The following is a 15,527-nucleotide window of genomic DNA, read 5'->3' as shown; positions in this document are numbered from 1 at the left end:
GACAATAATTTAATGATTTTAATTACTAAACCATATTGTTGATGAAAATAATAAGAGAAAAATACAAGTGGTTGTTGTTATTAATAATGTATCGATGATTTTGAAAAAGTAACAAATTAATACCACTGTTTTAAATAGCAGCCGTTTGAGCTGCGCGTGCTGAAGCTGAAGAGCTGAATGAACATGGTAAACTGAAGCGTTTTGCTGGCAGCTTATTTAACTCAAGGAAATGCATCCTGAGATTAATATTAATACAACATAAACATAATATTACAACTTATATGTACAAAATGATGCAGTTATTGCGTGCTATAGTTAGAATGTGTGATCCTGTTGTGGATGCGCTCTTCCCATAACAATGTGCTGAAACACAGCAACTAAAGCCAAAGAATTCACAACGTTGTATTATAATTCTCATTAGAATGTTATATACACGACATTCCCAATCATAGTTATTAATGTTGTGCACTGCTGTTTAAGCTGCGTGCGCTGAGCTAAAGATGATCACCGGTAAACTGAAGCGCTCTTTTTAACTTAACCAAACACATTCTATATGAGATAAATCAGATATACATCAAATAAACACAATATTACAACGTACAATTGCACAAAAGGCTGCAAACGACAATGCGCATCTGAAGTGTCTCTGAAGGAAATAATGCATTATTTATCGGCTTTAAGATATCGGCCAAATTTTCTTATCAGGCCGATACCGATAACAGGAAAAATGAGCATTTATCGGCCGATACCGATATGGTGGCCGATATATCGTGCATCCCTAGAATTTAGGTTATGGGGTGCAGAGCTAGTGTTGGTTTTGTAGACAAACATCAATGCCTTGAGTATTACTGGAATTACTATAAAGATATCAGTAACTTTGCAATTACACCAGCTCACTTAATTGTTATATATTATTTTAGTTTTAGAATTTAATATTTTATGGCTGTCAAAGATAAGTTACAATTTAAACATTTAAGGTGGTTTAGTTTTGTTGGTTGTAAATGTTTACAATTTAAAATATACAGTGAAACACTTTTTCAGTTATGTTTTTATTTTCATTTTAGTTAGCGGACATGTTTTTATTTACGTTTCCCTTTTCATTTTTTTCTTAACACCCACTGATGCCCTCACAAACTTTACCATGGTTTTTGGAAAATGGCATTAAAATGCAATAACTGCTGCTACAGTTAATAAAATACTGTATAATGTTATAAGAAGCTTTCCAGGTTTTACAATAGCAACAATAACTGGAAAAACTATGGCATTGTACCGTGTTTACTAGGGGTGTGACGAGACACTTATCCCACGAGACGAGACGAGACACGAGACTGGGTTCACGAGAACGAGACGAGACGAGATTTTTAGACTTTTTTAAAGAAATCCTCAAAGATGAAATATATAGGGAAAAATAGTCTTTTATTCAACTGAAAAACACAAAATGCAAAAAAAGTAGGTTCATTTTGAAATCAACTTGTACTTTATGAAATTAAACATCTATTTTAATAACTGACAGGCAAGTAATTGCACAAAAATTATAAATAGTATAAATAAAAATAAATAATAAACAACATAAATATCCCTTTAAGGTGGAAGTGAAGCAGTCAGTCAAGTTTACATTATTTAGTAAACTGATTTCCACTTTAATAAAAAATATATAATAAACACGATCAATGTATCAATTTAAAATAATAAAGCAGTGGTTGCCAAACTGGGTGGTGCGGCAAGGCTGAGGGATAGTTAGGGCCCTATGAAATCCATAAATTTTTTTCTTAAATTCCATTTTATTTTTTTCCAAATTCCGTTTTTTCCATTTAAATTTTTCTCCACTCCTTTTTAATAGTTAAATTAAATCGTATTAATTAAAAAGCATGTCTAATTAATTAAAATCATTACACTTATACATTTTCACATCGATGTATTAAAAGTTTAACAAAAATTACATGTTTAGGGCCCTATGAAATGTTTTATTTTTTCTCACCATATGTAAGCCCAACTTTACCTTACGTTTCTTTATAAATTAATTTGTTTTGGCATGTTTATTGCTAAGCATATATTATTATATACTGCAATTATATTTATCCATTAGAATTATATATTTTTACATTCTTATTCTGTTCTGATACGGTTAAATTTAAAGGATTTGTTGGAAAGTGAGGGGAACTAAAATATCCTATAGTGTTCATAATGTTGGTACATTATAACATTATTAGGCCTGCCATTATTATTTCTGAAAATGCAACTTATACGAGACGTATCTTTTTTTTAAATTTTCCTTAAAAAAAAAAATAATAATAATTTAAATATTAATTTCATTTATCATTTATCTTTTAATTATTGAAAATTAAGCAAACAATATTTTTTGTCAAACAAAGGGGATGTACTACTGGGTTAACAAATTTACATTAGTAGGCTATTCTTATGCTTGGCTTCACAGATAGCAACAGAGTCTGGGCCAAATCTGGTTTACATTCACTTCTGTCTTGATTGCAAATATTTTTTTTGTTTGTTTTTTAATGTAGCCTACAATGGATAATTAAAACAAAAATCAGGCGTGTGTATTTATAACATCAATTACTAGGCCTAGATTCTTTTGTTTAGAAATTAAGGGGATGTACTACTAAAACATGGAAGAAATGTTTTGTGTGATTATTCCTTGAAAAATAATGTTTGTTTCATTTTAGTGGTAGTAGTAGGCTCAGCGTCGGCGCCTCGGTCACTGTGCCCCCTCACCTCTGGTGCCGTCTCCATAGTGGGTGCCCTGATTTTAGTCGGTGAGGCAAGGACAAGGTACTGTCCTGGGAAGGTCTCCCAGGCTGTTAAATACACAGATTAAAAGTGACATGCTTTCATTTCGGTTCGTTCTTAGCAAAACCATTTTTTTTCCCGTTCAGGTTATGCAGAGCGAAATAAGAATGGTGCTGCATTTAGAAAGAATTCTTATTAACTTTGCTATTATTCTTGAATTTTCAAACTGCTAACACTTTGCCGTTTCGAATTATGCCTTTACTGTATGACCAAAAGTTACGGAGTAGTCTATTTTATGTTCCCCCCCCCCCCCCCAAAAGTGCGGCCCCCCCAATAAATTGTGCCTGCCCCCTCACTTTGTGCACTCTGGTGCCGACCCTGAGTAGGCTATGTACATTCTACTGAAAAATAGTTATAGGCACAATGTCTTCAAATCAAACCGGACTTTTATTTTGACGGGTTGCCGTGAATACCTTTACAGTTCTGTGTATGTGATATGACGCTAGTTTTATTCAAATCAAACGCTAATATGCTCATGAAGTGACACTCAGAGCAGTTCTGGAGATGTTGTTCATGTGTTTACGTCCTCATTTAGTGAGATGGCAGACGCTGAAATCACCGCGAGTGTCACGCGTGCTTCAGTGTGTGTGTAGTAAATGAAACCGCTCGTCTGCGCCATTCATTAACAGAGACAGACAGAACATGCAGGATTCATATTTAAATCGACTTTTGCGGCTTAATATATACAGATACTAGTCCATATCGTGATTGGATTTAAGCGTAATGACCTACTTTTGATTAATTCATTCAAAATTGGACAAATTCCGTGACATTCAGCGTTAAAACTGTGAATTCTGTTTTTATGACTGAATAAAGACTACACTGCATAATTTTCCCTCTTATCATGCGGCCACTTGCCTGATGTAGCATAAAATATCTTACATACCACCACTCAGTGTTGCAAGATTGGAAATGTCCAAGTATCGTACCAGAAGCTCAAGAAATTTAAGAAATTTTTTGGAAGAAAATTATCGTACACGAGTCAAACGTACAGAATAGCTATTTATCTAGATTCTAGACCAACAACTTTTTCACACGACCTGCAAATTACCACAATAGATAAATAACTAGGCGTACGTAAGTGGGAAGGTCAAAACTCCACCTCTGAGTCGCAGTTATCAGAAGCCTGCGTGTTGCCAGATGTTGAGGGGGTCCGTTTGCGGTACAGATTTGATGCCGTCATGGACCGTATCACCGCAACATAGTGCTTTATGGCGTTATTTTAATGACAAATGTCGAGGGCGCATTATTGTATCGCGAAAGCACATTAATATAATGCGCGAGCGCGAATCTCCCCGCTTGCCTTTGCTCTCACACAAAACCTGACGCGTGTGCTCAGATACACGCTGCTCTCGCCCAGAGAGTGTGCGCACATTTAAAACGTGTCTGTCCCTGTTTTTATACAGTCTATGGTCTCTCCTCTCACTCAAACTGTCCTGTGCACTCGCAAATCTCTCTGTGCTCATGCGCTAGATATTAATTGTTTTCGCACCTGAATTAAAAGTTGTCAAATGTTATCAACCTATCAGATTTCAAAGATGAATCTGTAATTTCTTTATAATTTAATACTACTAAGTCATAATAATCAAATATTAGAAATGAATCGGGTGCTTGGATTATTTGTAAATAACCTAGTTTAACAGTTTGGTCAAACTCCTCTGAGCAATTTATCTAAACACAAACATCAAAAAAGTAGGCCTATATGATTCTTAAAGTTCATGTGGTCATATAGCCTATTGTGCACTTGGATTGAAATATATATATATATATATACTGTGTATATATATATATATATATGTATGTATGTATGTATGTATGTATGTATGTATATATCTTCTGATTAAGGACAGATTTAGATAAGGGTCAGATGCACTATTCTCTATACTTAAGACCAAATATAACACTATAATGAATTTCCCATATTTGTAATAACATTACTACATTATATTCTATGGGTTTAATGCATTTGCAGACAATGTAATTACATGTAACTGTCATAAAACTGTATATTCACTGTTTGAGAGTGCCATTGAATGTGTAGCTATAGTGTTTTCATGAAAAAAAAATCTAACTAAAATCAGAACTGAAAACAAACACTGGATTAAAAAAAAAAATATATATATATATATATAAATTCCAATAAATGTCCAAACAGTGATTCTATCAAAACATTTATTGTGTTATATCTTGCATCATTTACGTCTATTTTTGCATTTGATGCTGATTTGATAGGAATTGTTACTATTGCCATCATACCAACTGAGAATTTATTGGAATTATTTTAAATTCAGTTGAGGTATCTGACATATTATGACATAAAATTGATCTTGTATATGAAGTCTTTAGAGCCATAGGCTATATATAATATGTTGTTTTTAGATAAATTGCTCAGAGACCAACCAGTTGGACAGAGGCTATTTATATGTACAAATCATCCAAGCACCCAATTCCTAGCCATTTCTAATATAGGCCACATTTCATTAGCATTGCTAAATATTATTAAACTGAAAATAATTTAAAGATCCATCTTTAATTGTCAAAAGAATTCCAGGTTCACTTCCCTATCAGCCAATTAAATTTCACATAGTATTTTCATTGGTCATTTGTGGAGGTCTGATTGTTTAAAGCTTTATTTATATAGGGCCTTTTTAAAAGTGTTTACAAAGTATTTTACAGAGAGATGCATATGTGCATTCACAGAAAAGAAAATACAAATAAAATAGATAAAGTAGTAAAACAAAGTGCAATAACCAGTTTGTTAAAAAGGAAAGGCCTTTAGAGAACAAATCTGCTTTGAGATATTTTTTAAAAGTGCACAATGATAACTTCTGACAACGTTTAATTCAGGTGTGAAAATAATTAATATCTAGTGCACGAGCACAGAGAGATTTGCGAGTGCACAGGACAGTTTGAGTGAGAGGAGAGACAAGAGCAGCGTGTATCTGAGCGCGCGTCAGGTTTTGATCCCTCTCGACATTTGTCATTAAAATAACACCTTAAGTGCTCGTTTAAAAGCAGGGCACGGTGGACATAGGATCCACAGCTAGATTAATTAGTATAGAAGAAGCCCTATGATTACAACGACCACCATTTGAAGTTTCACAAAATTCTGAAATGATCGTACATTATGGGATTTTTTTCATGATTGATCATACATCGTACAGAGGTCTAAATTATCGTACAAATACGATAATTATCGTGCGTCTGGCAACACTGCCACCACTTGTGAACGAGCCAGTGTAATGCAAATATATCTGAAAGGTCTGCGTGAGGATATCGTCACGTTCTCATGAGACCAGTCAAATCTCGCGAGACACATTCAATTCAATTCAATTCAAGTTTATTTGTATAGCGCTTTTCACGATACAAATCGTTACTCGTACCATGAGATCTCGTCACACCCCTAGTGTTTACCATGGTATGCATTTGTAAAGGGATGAACACTTTAATATAAGGCAAACATTAATATTTCCTCATATTTGTCTGATAATTTTAACCTTAAACCAAGAATTTCCTTTTTCGGTTGACCGAAGATTAGCAGATAAATAACCCCCAAGGATGAATACATGAAGTCCATATTCCTCCAAACCTTGCCTGACTTCCTGCTCTCGTTTGTGCTCCCCAGTGGTTCCTGAAGGGCTGGAGGCTGTTGCTGTGTGCTTGATGAGCATTTGATGAGCGTTGGAAGAGTGTTTCAGTGACCCAGTTCAGTCAGCGCTGCAGAACATCCTCACGCTCTCCGTCTCTCACCCTCCATCATTCCCGCTCTCTCCTTCGCTCTCTGCATTCTGCTGATTAATAATTGAGTGTTTCGTTTTTGTCTGCGTGCGCTCGGTAAAAACGATTAAAAGAGGGAACAGAAGCGGCAATGATGAAGGGAGCGATGCAGAAAGAAAACGAAAAAAGCATGCAGCGCTCGTGCTGCATTTGAGAGCAGTCAGGAGCTGCCTCATTAGTCCTATAGAGACGATGTAGCGTAGCGTGTGTGTGCGCGTGTGTGTAGGATTTTTGTTTAAGGGCAAACATCCAGAAGTTTGGAGAAGTATTTTTGTACTTAAATGATGTGGAAATCAATCTGTCAACAAATTTTAACTTTTAAATAATGTTAATTAATTAAATAAGGGATAACATATGTGGCTACTCAACAAATAAATATGTGAATGTGAAACTTTGAATTGAGTTTATATTATAGTAGTATCTGTATATTATTGTATATATTTTGCTAATAAAATAAATTACCCATTACAGTGTACGAAATGAACGTCGGAGCAACAAGACGAATACTGAAACTGTGTACTACAGAAATATTAACACTGAAGTTCTTGGACGATATTTTTAGTGCAATCAATAATAGACACACAAGTCCAGTAGTTGCGTTTGTATGAAACATAAGTGCAAATCTGCGGTGTGATACGAGAGACACCGGTTTCAATTACTGAATGAGCATTCCGATATACAGATTTGCCATGGATGACGGAGAAGATTAGGAAACAGAGTGGCCTTGGTTCCGGAAGTATTTTTCCCATAGGAATTTTTTAAAATGATAAGTCATGAACCAAACCAACCAGCTATGAGGTGATGCATGACATTACAAAATTTGATTTAAAGAATGAAATATGAACATTTAAAAATAAAAAAATCAAGACCTACAATCCCATTGAATCATCGTGAAAAAATCTGTTCATTTAAAGTTGGTGATTGTATGTATCAAAACAACCTTTTTGTGTTTATTGCAAAATATGTATGTGAAAAACCTGTACATATAGTATGAAAACAAAATGTAGGGTGATTGAGTCCATTATGTAATTTTGTGTGCTTCATTGGAACTTCTGATTGGTGGAGATTCTTTTCAGGATCACGGGTGATGTATTTTTCAACTTTTAAACACAATAATGACCCAGGGAGGATTTTCTTTTCCTGAAAATGGGAGTTAATATTATCACTCTAGACTAACACTGAATTACTGACTCACATAGGGTATAACAAATTCCCAAACATTTTTGGATACTTTTTGTACCTTCTGAATTTGTATGGCCAGCAAAAAAATGCTTATACATGTCTTGCTGTATTATTACCAAATATTATGTTCATTTTTTTTGTTGAACTGATTGATCGGAGCTTATGCACCTCAGTTGAAAAAAAAAATAAGACTGAATCCAAGATTTGGTGATACAATAGTGTAACAACCCCACTGTTGCACTCTAATATGATTGACCAATCAGAATGGAGTATTCCAGTGAATCGTGTGATAAAATGAAGATATACAAGAAATCTCAGTGCAGACAAAACATATTAAATCGAATGAAAAACAAGTACTATTAAAATGTGTGCAGTGTAGTGTGATAGCTGGGTTATTTGCTTCATGTTAGGAGTGTCTATCGGCTCATAAACCCCAGCACTGCTTTGGGTCTGTTATCTCACTGGAGTGTGTATCGGCTGTTCAGTGATCACGATGTCAGCTGCTCATTGGATTGCTCCTCTTTTCACATTTCCACTTTTAACACTTACTGGAGAGGCAGACATGGAGCAGGGCTCGCCGGGAGCTAGAAGGACGTCGACCCAGCATGCCTCGGAAGATGTCTAACATTCCTGACTGCTCTGTGACCTGAAAAAAAGGAGTGTTAAGGGGGATTGTGTGTCAGTGTGTTATTTCCTACACACACACATAAATCAAGCAGTCACATTTCAACTGGCATCACTTACAAGAGAAAGAGAGATGGTGTGAGTTTCGCACTTGGCTGTTTGATCACTCTGTCCACTGTTTCCTCTGGGAATTTCCTTATGTCGTCTTTTGTCTGTGCAAAGGAGTGTATCACAGAACCAAAATGATGACAGAGTGTTTACATTAAGCACTGAGGTTATGTGAGTCTGTGTCAGCTTTTTTTTGCTCTAACCATACAGCAAACCAGGCCGCATGTTAGAAATAAGCATGTTTTGTTTCCTGTTGGAGTCTGTGTGATATTTTTCTCTTTCTGTCTCACACAGTCCGGATGACATTGGCACGTGTTGGTACATTCTGCTTTCTGGATCGGTCTTCATCAAAGAGTCCATGTTCCTGCCACGCTCCAGGTACGTCCCTTACCCGAATGCCATCAAATATCAAATATTCACACTAAGAAATTAGAACACCCTAAATACCATTTCCATTAACCTGTTATGTGTGTTAAGCTCGTACCTTCCTTCTTTTTCTAAAAGTTCTCACGAATGATTTGGAACATGAACATGATTTGGAACTGATTTGGAAATGTAAAGAAAAAAAATAATTAACATTGAACCTTAGGAAGAGTAAATATCCATCTCCGTGCATGTCCTCATCCTAGTTTGCCACTTAAATGGTCCAAGTGTAGATACGCACATCCAAAAATGTGACTGGGACCAATTTAGTTAAATTTGCATTTAATAAAAGTACCTTCAAAGAGCAACTGTATTAAATGTTTTTTTCTTCTTCTTCTTCTTCTTCTTCTTCTTCTTCTTCTTCTTCTTCTTTTTAGTTAAGGGGCAATTTTTGCAATATGTTTGGACTTTCAGATGCATTTTTCTTTTTTTTTACTTTTATGAGTGCCACATTTTTTTATTTTACAGAAATGCTATGTCATAATGTCTCAAATACTTTAAATATAATAAATTCATCAAAATAAAATATCTGAATAAAATTTCAGTATAATTAGATTAATGAGAGTTGTCGAATTGTTATTTTTTTCCTGCTTCAGAAGATTTAAATATATGACACACATACTGCATGGACTACTTTTATGATATGTTTATAGTGCATTTGAGTCTCCTTTGTGTTGAATTAAGGAAAGTTAAGTCACCTTTATTTATTTAGTACAATTCACAATACAGATTGTTTCTAATCAGCTTTACAGAAGTGAACTGGAAAATAACAGAATCAATGAGGCCAACTTCATCAAATATGAGACAAATCCAAATTCTGCTGTAAAGCAGCTCTAAAAAGACAGTTGTGTTGTAATTCAACTCGAAACAATTGAATGTTAAAGGGGTCATATGATGCGATTTCAATTTTTCCTTTCTCTTTGGAGCGTTACAAGCTCCTGGTGCATAAAGAAGATCTGTAAAGTTGCAAAGACTAAAGTCTCAAATCCAGAGAGATATTCTTTATAAAAGTTAAGAGTTAACCACACCTACCTAAAACGGCTCGTTCTAACACGCCCCCACATATCTGCGTCACTATGTGGGAAGATTTGCATAACACCGCCCAAATGTTCACGCAAAGAAAGAAGGTGTGTATTCTCGCTGTAATATTGTTGCTGCCGCCATGTCATGAAGACGCTGTGAGTTGTGAAAGTGAAACTACTTTGTTTGGTCTTCCAAAAGAGGACGATATCCGCTTTGTCATGCCTAGAGCTGATCTGTGCTGGTCACTGAGGAAATACATCAACTTAGTGCTGCTCAGCTCACGCTTGCCCGCGGCCTCAGCTCACGCTTGCCCGCCGCCTCAGCTCACGCTAGCCCGCCGCCGGCTGTTCTGACTTACAGTCTGCAAGTACGTTTTCATTTAAAGGATTTGCCACTGATAATTCAAACGCGAATTTTGAGCAGTGTAGAGTAACGTTAGTGCTTGTTTGTCATTTCTGATCACAAATGCAGACATGGTTTTGTTTACGCGGCGCGATGCAACGCAGCACGTAAAAAGACAGTATAAGTCATTATAATCCGTAATTATGTCCCCACAGGATGTAACAAATGCCTCGTTTATAATGGGTTTTCATGTTTTTTGTCTTGACGCTCCGGGAGACGGCATCAATAGTATGGTAGGGGCGTAACATTTCCGTCTCACGCTTGAGGTATTCGGCCAATCACAACACACTGGATAGCTGGCCAATCACAGCACACCTCGCTTTTTCAGACCGATGAGCTTTGTAAAAATCGACGCGTTTCAAAAAGGCGGGGCATAGAGGAGAAACAATAATGTACAGTATGTGGAAAATAATGTGTTTTTTTAACCTTAAACCACATAAACACATTTCATTACACCAAATACACAAAATAATGTTCTTTTTAGCAGCATCATATGACCCCTTTAATTCAGTTCAGCTCAATAACAGTATCAATTTTGAAAAATTTATAAATTATGAAACAATTCAGCTCATGGGAAGTCATGAAGGTTTAAAACAAAATGACGGTGAGTAAATGATGACAGATGTTTAATTTTTTGAGTGATCTATCCCTTTAATTTCTGACCCTGGCATGTAATCAGTTCCCTAATGCAAACATCATAACTTGAAAGTAGGGATGCACTGATGTATCAGCCACTGATATTTATCGGCTGTTTTTTTTATTATTTTAAAGCCATCAGCATTTCGGAAATAGCATGAAAAGGGCTGATACCGATGGTTTATTAATTAACTGCATGGAGACAATGAGTTGCATATCTGTTGCTTAATCCAACATTTTTCTCTGGGCAAAATAATTAAATACTTGCCAAAACAAAATAAAATCTGTACAAATATATAGTTTGTCAGACGGCATAGTACGGCCTATGCAAACGTGACGCTGACGCATCCAACAAGTGAAATGCCTGCTCTCAGCTGTAAATTCATCACAGGTAAGTCGCAATGGCAATGCACCAGCATTAGAGTTTATCCGAGGATATGTCACGAACTGCCAAGCATTAGGCCTACATTTAAGTGAAAATGCATGGCAGGTAATATGCAGCTTTTTGTTTGAAACCAGTGTAGAACACGGATTCACACAAGGTCACATTTCGCACCTGTAATGTTTCTGTGAACGGAGAAAACGGTATAAAACTATATAGGCCACACAAAAAGGAATATATCATTAACAGATTAACAAAACGAAAGGAAAAAAAATTTGCGTTCAAATACCAATTCTGCTTGGAGTGAACCATTCTTTTTTTCTCTCTCTCTCTCTCGTTTTTAAGCCCTGCTTTATGCAATGTAGCAATTTCGGTATCGGAATCAGAATAGGCCAATAGTTGTTTGTTAAAATCGGTATCGATATAAGCCAAAAAAAAAATCTTATCAGTGCATCCCTTCTTGAAAGTATCATAATTTGACTACTTTAGCAAGGCCGCATATGCAAATGAAGACTACCGTCTTTATCAAGGATCAATATTTTGCTTGGCACACTACATTCTACCTGTAGTAACATAGAACTTGGTGTGAGAGAAATTAAGTGTACATACAGACAGCAACATATTGACTGGGCGTAATTTAAAAGCATAGCAAGCCGTACAAAAACACTTGACAGAGATGCACTAGAATTTTTGCAGTTTAGAATGTCATTTTATCACCATGGCAATGAAAAAAGCAGGTCTCTCCCTCCCTCGCTTTCTCATTTGGCTTCATGGAGAGAGCTGTGGTGTGTTGCTCCTGTAATAGACTGTGACTCAGGCGTCCAGTGAATGAAAACCAACAGGACAGCGGTGCACTTCATAAACAATGTCTTGATAGTGCTCGCAAATGGCCATTTTCCCCCCAAGAGGCATCACAGCTACCCTGTGTGCTGATTCTTGTCTGAGACAGACCAGATCTGCAGTAGCATCTTATCGGCTTCTTTCACATGACGTGTGTTCTTTTCTTCCAGTTTCTTTCTAAACAAAAACACTCTCATTTTAATGCAGATTTTGTGTAACACTTCTGTTTAATCGCACCTGAAACTCTCACTCACTACAAATGCAGCATGCAAGTGTTTAATTGCACAGCGATTTCAATCATTAAAAGCATAATGGTGTACAAAGTGCTGGCAGAAGTCAGAGTTGAGTTTGAGGTGGCAGTACCACCTGGTGCTCATGCCAGTACTTATGCAACAATTTCAAGCCCTTTAAAATGGTTTTACAGGCTTAACTACCAACAATAGATTCTATTGTTATAAACTCTGTTAAATCTGATCCTCCAGTAAATCCACTGTTTTCTTAACTTTTCCTGACTGCAAGACTTCCTAGAGATTTTTACTCATGCTTTACCATGGTACAAATATGGCATACTATCTGTTCTAACAGGGAACATTCTCAGAACTTTGGCTAATGTTCTGGCAAGATTATCTCAAAGTTATGAACATTCTTCCAGTAATATTAATAGAAGGTTATCAAAACTTTAGCACATTTGTCTAACTTTTTTTTAATTTAATTTTTTAATGTTGAATGTTTTTTAAACTTTTTTCAGAAGGACATTCAAAAGTGATCCTGTGATGTTTGCAAAATTATAAAATTTGAACGTTCCATTTATCTTCCAGAAATGTTTTTGAAACTTTTAAAAATGTAACATTAGGGCCTTTCGCACCACTTTAGTTCCAGAGCTAAATGTACAGTACTAAAGTACTGGGACGATTTTGCGCGAACTATTTCCCAGCACCATTTACTGAGAGTGTGTACTAAGAAGTGACGTAAGCCGGTCGACAGCGTTGTCATTTGTGCGCGGTGTTCAACAACAGAAACAAAGAAGAACAACATTAATAACAGGAGGATGGAGGACGCTGTGATCGGAGCTGTGTTTTTGTTGTGTTTCGCGGGTTTCACAGTGGACATGGAAAGTCGACGTATACGTAAAGCGATTGAAAGAACGGAAAGGAGGACTAAGAATCTCCAACGACAACTGACAGTGCTACATTTGCTACAAGTGCCTGCACTTCAGCGTCCGTCCATCTATCGCTGTTCTCCATACTTGCGAAATAAGTTGACAATGTTTACAGTATGTTTACACTGCGTTTTAAATCATGGCGGGTGAGGGCGTTCTCGTACGCGTTTGGCCAATCAATGTCTACTTACGTCACGATTAGTACCAGTTGTGCTGGTTAGACCCTGCTCCGGAGTAGGAGCTAATTTGGTTCTCGAAAAAGGCAGTCCGGTACTAAAATCGCACCCAGTTCCGGCGGTGCGAAAACGCCAAAAAGTGGGTAGTTCCACAATTAGTTCTGGTACTATGAAAAGGTTCCCGCGGTGCGAAAGGCCCTATTGTAAATGTTCAGAGAATATTCATAAATACAATTTTTATACCTTAATAAGAATGTTAGGAAAATGTTCTTAGAACATATTTTTGTTAGCTGAGATGATACTTTGATATGGTGCATGGTACTAAATGATATTTCGCTACTAGATTTTTATGTACTAAATTATTTTTTAATGATTTGTACTAAAGTGTTCACACTACATGTCCTTCAAATTGTTTTCTTTGCACTATAGTTTAACAAAACAAACCAGATACTTTTAAATCGAGTTGAATTTAGTAACATGCTCACATTTTACATGTTTTTTTATTCATTTACAGATAAAAAGTTTTGCTAAAATGCAAGCTTTTAAATTCTTTCAGTTTCAGTAAGATGTGTTTTTTTATTATTATCTTTTTCCACTTAACCACATGCAAACTCCCAGGTTGTTTTCCCATGGAAGTGCTTTGAAAGCCTTACTGTTCCTCCCTGAAGTGATATGAATTTACTTTATGTGAATATAATCGGCAACATCTGATATGTTGAATATCTGATACAAGTTACTCCACTACATGTATCAACATGCCTCATTTGTTATTTAGCCACAATTTCTTAACTTTGCATTTCAATCTCCAGCTAACTTTTATTTATAGTTAAGTTTTTGTAATTGTTTATTAATTATAATAATTAATTATGATTGTTTTACATTTTTAGGATTATGAATAGTGCTTTTTGAATCAAAGGTATCCTTTTTTTTACTTTACTATTCCCCAGGTTGCCCTTTAGAGTTTTTCTGGGTGTTTCTCACTCTGATCACTACTGGTCTTGAGTTAAGTTGGGAGGTCATGTTGTTTGTGGGTAGAGGTCAACCCCTCCCTCTTGGCTCCACAGGCAGTAAGGGGCAGGCAGGAATGTTGGCTTCAGTCGATCACTACTGACTCTGAAGAACGCACATTCCCCAACACATACTCTCGTAAGATGAAGGCGGTAGACGGAGCTGTCAGAACAGAGTGCAGTGTACGTGAAGTTGGATTATCATGTGGCATTCAGGAAATCGTGTTTGTGTTTAGTGTGGTAGCAGTGTCTGGGTATGAATATTAAGAAAGAACATTAAAAACACATTTGAGGTAGAAGTATGGAACTGAATGCATGATTTTCAAGAAGCCGGGAATGTTTATGGATTTCATTGGACATATTTTGTAACAACTCTCTCCTCTTCAGGTACAGGTGTTTTTTATTTATTTGTTTTTATACGTATTGTGTACTATTTCGTGTATTAAGTGCACAATTAGATCACTTTAAGAAATGACTTTAGATATTTTTTTATGAACACACTTTCCAACAAACTATTTAAAGGACTTTTCATTTTTATATATTTTATATAAATATTTATATATTTTATTATTTGATTTTGTATTTTTTTAATTAATTTTATTATAATTAATTTTATTGATACTAATGCTAAAATGCTCGTTAAAGTAATCATACCTCAAGTGTCATGCTTTGCTAATCAAGCCTCAAGCATCTCGATTCCTGCATTATATCTAGTTACAGTTTGGGGTTGCTTTGGTGCTCCTGAAATGCTGTTTACTTTGCTTTATGTTGCCATGTATGTTGCCATGCAAGTGCAGATTTGAGAGGCAGCAGAGCTGTTTAGCACTCACTGAAGCGTTACAGTAGAATCCTGTTACTGCATTACCATTCTACTGTACTTCAGCATGTCCTTAAGCCTTCCAATGTATTCCTTCTCCCCTCTGACTTTCCCACCGACAGCACTTGCATAACAGCTCTTTAATCTTTGCTCTGTTTAATATGGA

The 15,527-nt window shown here is 36.0% G+C and overlaps 1 protein-coding gene across 10 annotated transcripts in view; it reads left to right on the top strand.

The window, feature by feature from the left end:
- The window catches only part of rapgef2b (Rap guanine nucleotide exchange factor 2b), a 136,142-nt gene that overhangs the window by 50,665 nt on the left and 69,950 nt on the right, over nt 1-15,527 (top strand). For 9 of the 10 annotated variants that reach the window (XM_016252224.1, XM_016252222.1, XM_016252216.1 and 6 more), the window contains exon 4: nt 8,791-8,874. In XM_016252224.1, the coding sequence (XP_016107710.1) occupies nt 8,791-8,874 (84 nt within the window). Of the gene's footprint in view, nt 1-8,790; nt 8,875-14,698; nt 14,932-15,527 lie in introns of those variants that run through there. The other variant, XM_016252225.1, reaches the window with a different exon arrangement.

Source organism: Sinocyclocheilus grahami, unplaced genomic scaffold, assembly GCF_001515645.1.
Source record: "Sinocyclocheilus grahami isolate Dianchi unplaced genomic scaffold, SAMN03320097.WGS_v1.1 scaffold1093.1, whole genome shotgun sequence".
Lineage (NCBI taxonomy): Eukaryota > Metazoa > Chordata > Actinopteri > Cypriniformes > Cyprinidae > Sinocyclocheilus > Sinocyclocheilus grahami.
The sequence above is the reverse complement of the archived record's forward strand: the minus strand, read 5'-3'. Positions and strand labels throughout refer to the sequence as shown.